At 59.8% G+C, this 1,176-nt stretch overlaps 2 protein-coding genes across 2 annotated transcripts in view; one reads left to right on the forward strand and one right to left on the reverse strand.

Moving 5' to 3' along the window:
• THOP1 (thimet oligopeptidase 1) overlaps window positions 1-1,140 on the forward strand; it is a 9,711-nt gene extending 8,571 nt beyond the window's left edge. The window contains 1 exon segment of the mRNA XM_009334746.1: window positions 42-1,140. Coding sequence (XP_009333021.1) covers window positions 42-200 — 159 coding nt within the window. The 3' untranslated portion in view covers window positions 201-1,140.
• Window positions 790-1,176, reverse strand: part of PCSK4 (proprotein convertase subtilisin/kexin type 4) — a 19,204-nt gene continuing 18,817 nt past the window's right edge. Inside the window, exon 14 of the mRNA XM_009334758.1 lies at window positions 790-843. Coding sequence (XP_009333033.1) covers window positions 790-843 — 54 coding nt within the window. The remainder of the gene's footprint in view (window positions 844-1,176) is intronic.

Below are 1,176 nucleotides of genomic sequence, written 5' to 3' on the forward strand. Positions count from 1 at the left end.
GCGGGTGTCCTACGCGTACCCCCGTCTTCCTCCCCTTGCAGGTGGGCATGGATTACAGGAATTGCATCCTGCATCCCGGCGGTTCCCTGGATGCTTCCGACATGTTGAGGAAGTTCCTGGGCCGCGAGCCCAAGCAGGACGCCTTCCTGGCCAGCAAAGGACTGAAGGTGGAGAGCAACTCGCTGCCTTCGGCCTGCTGAGAAACTGCTCCAGCCCGTTTGAGTCAAGCCAGCTCCTTCGTCTACGCACCAGTCCTCTCAGGCCAAGCAGCACCCGGTACTTCTGTCACCAAACGCGTCCTGGGCCAAGCCCCGCCTGGAGCTGTTCCTCCAGGATCCTGCTCCGAGCTCGCCCTGGGCTTCGGGAGCCCGGTTCAGCCCTGGTCCAGGGCTCTGCGGTGACAGCTCTGCAAAGGGAGTTGAATTGCCTTTGTCACCCCCCCCCGAGGGGGACGGGGCTGGCGGTAGCCCACACAAATTGGCTGAACTTTGAACCTGATTTCTGCACGAGGGTGAGTTTCGGCCTCGTTTATATAGCCGGGGAGGAGGGTGAGAGGAGTTACCAAACTTGAATCATTGTTTTAAAATCCCCCTTTTTTTTTTTTTTTTCAAGAAATGAGACAAAGACACCAGGCTTGGCTTGTTTTGTGCCCCGGGGCAGACTTGCTGTTCTGAGCACGAAACAAGCCGCCTGAGAAGCTGCTTTGGGAGTCGTGCTCTCCCCGTCTTTGGGCAGCTGGCGGCTGTGGAATAAAGATGGGGAGATCCCAGAGCTTAAAAACCATTGCATTTACTGGAACGTCCTGCCCTGAGCCCCTCGGACGTTCCTGCCGGGGCAGCAGGCCTGGGAGGGGGGGCAGAGATGGCCGGTACAGCTCTTCCCAGAACAGGGGGTCTGGGCGGCGTGGCCTGGCCCCCGCGCGCTGCCAGGCGTCCTCGGGAGGTTGTGCCTTTCCCCAGGCTGTATCGGAGCTGCTGGGACCCCGCGCCCGTGGCCGTCTTAGGGCAGCCGATGCCTTCTGGGCTCAGGCCACGGCAGCAGAGGGTGCGTTGCTATTGCTGTCACCTCTAAGCCAGGGTGGGACAGGGGAGGGCTGTGGGGAGAAAAAAAAAAAAAGCGGACAGCTTCAAACAACACGGATGCCGGGGATAAAAATATCACGGGGGCTTTGTGCCA

This window comes from Pygoscelis adeliae, unplaced genomic scaffold (genome assembly GCF_000699105.1).
Source record: "Pygoscelis adeliae isolate BGI_AS28 unplaced genomic scaffold, ASM69910v1 Scaffold850, whole genome shotgun sequence".
Taxonomy (NCBI): Eukaryota; Metazoa; Chordata; class Aves; order Sphenisciformes; family Spheniscidae; genus Pygoscelis; species Pygoscelis adeliae.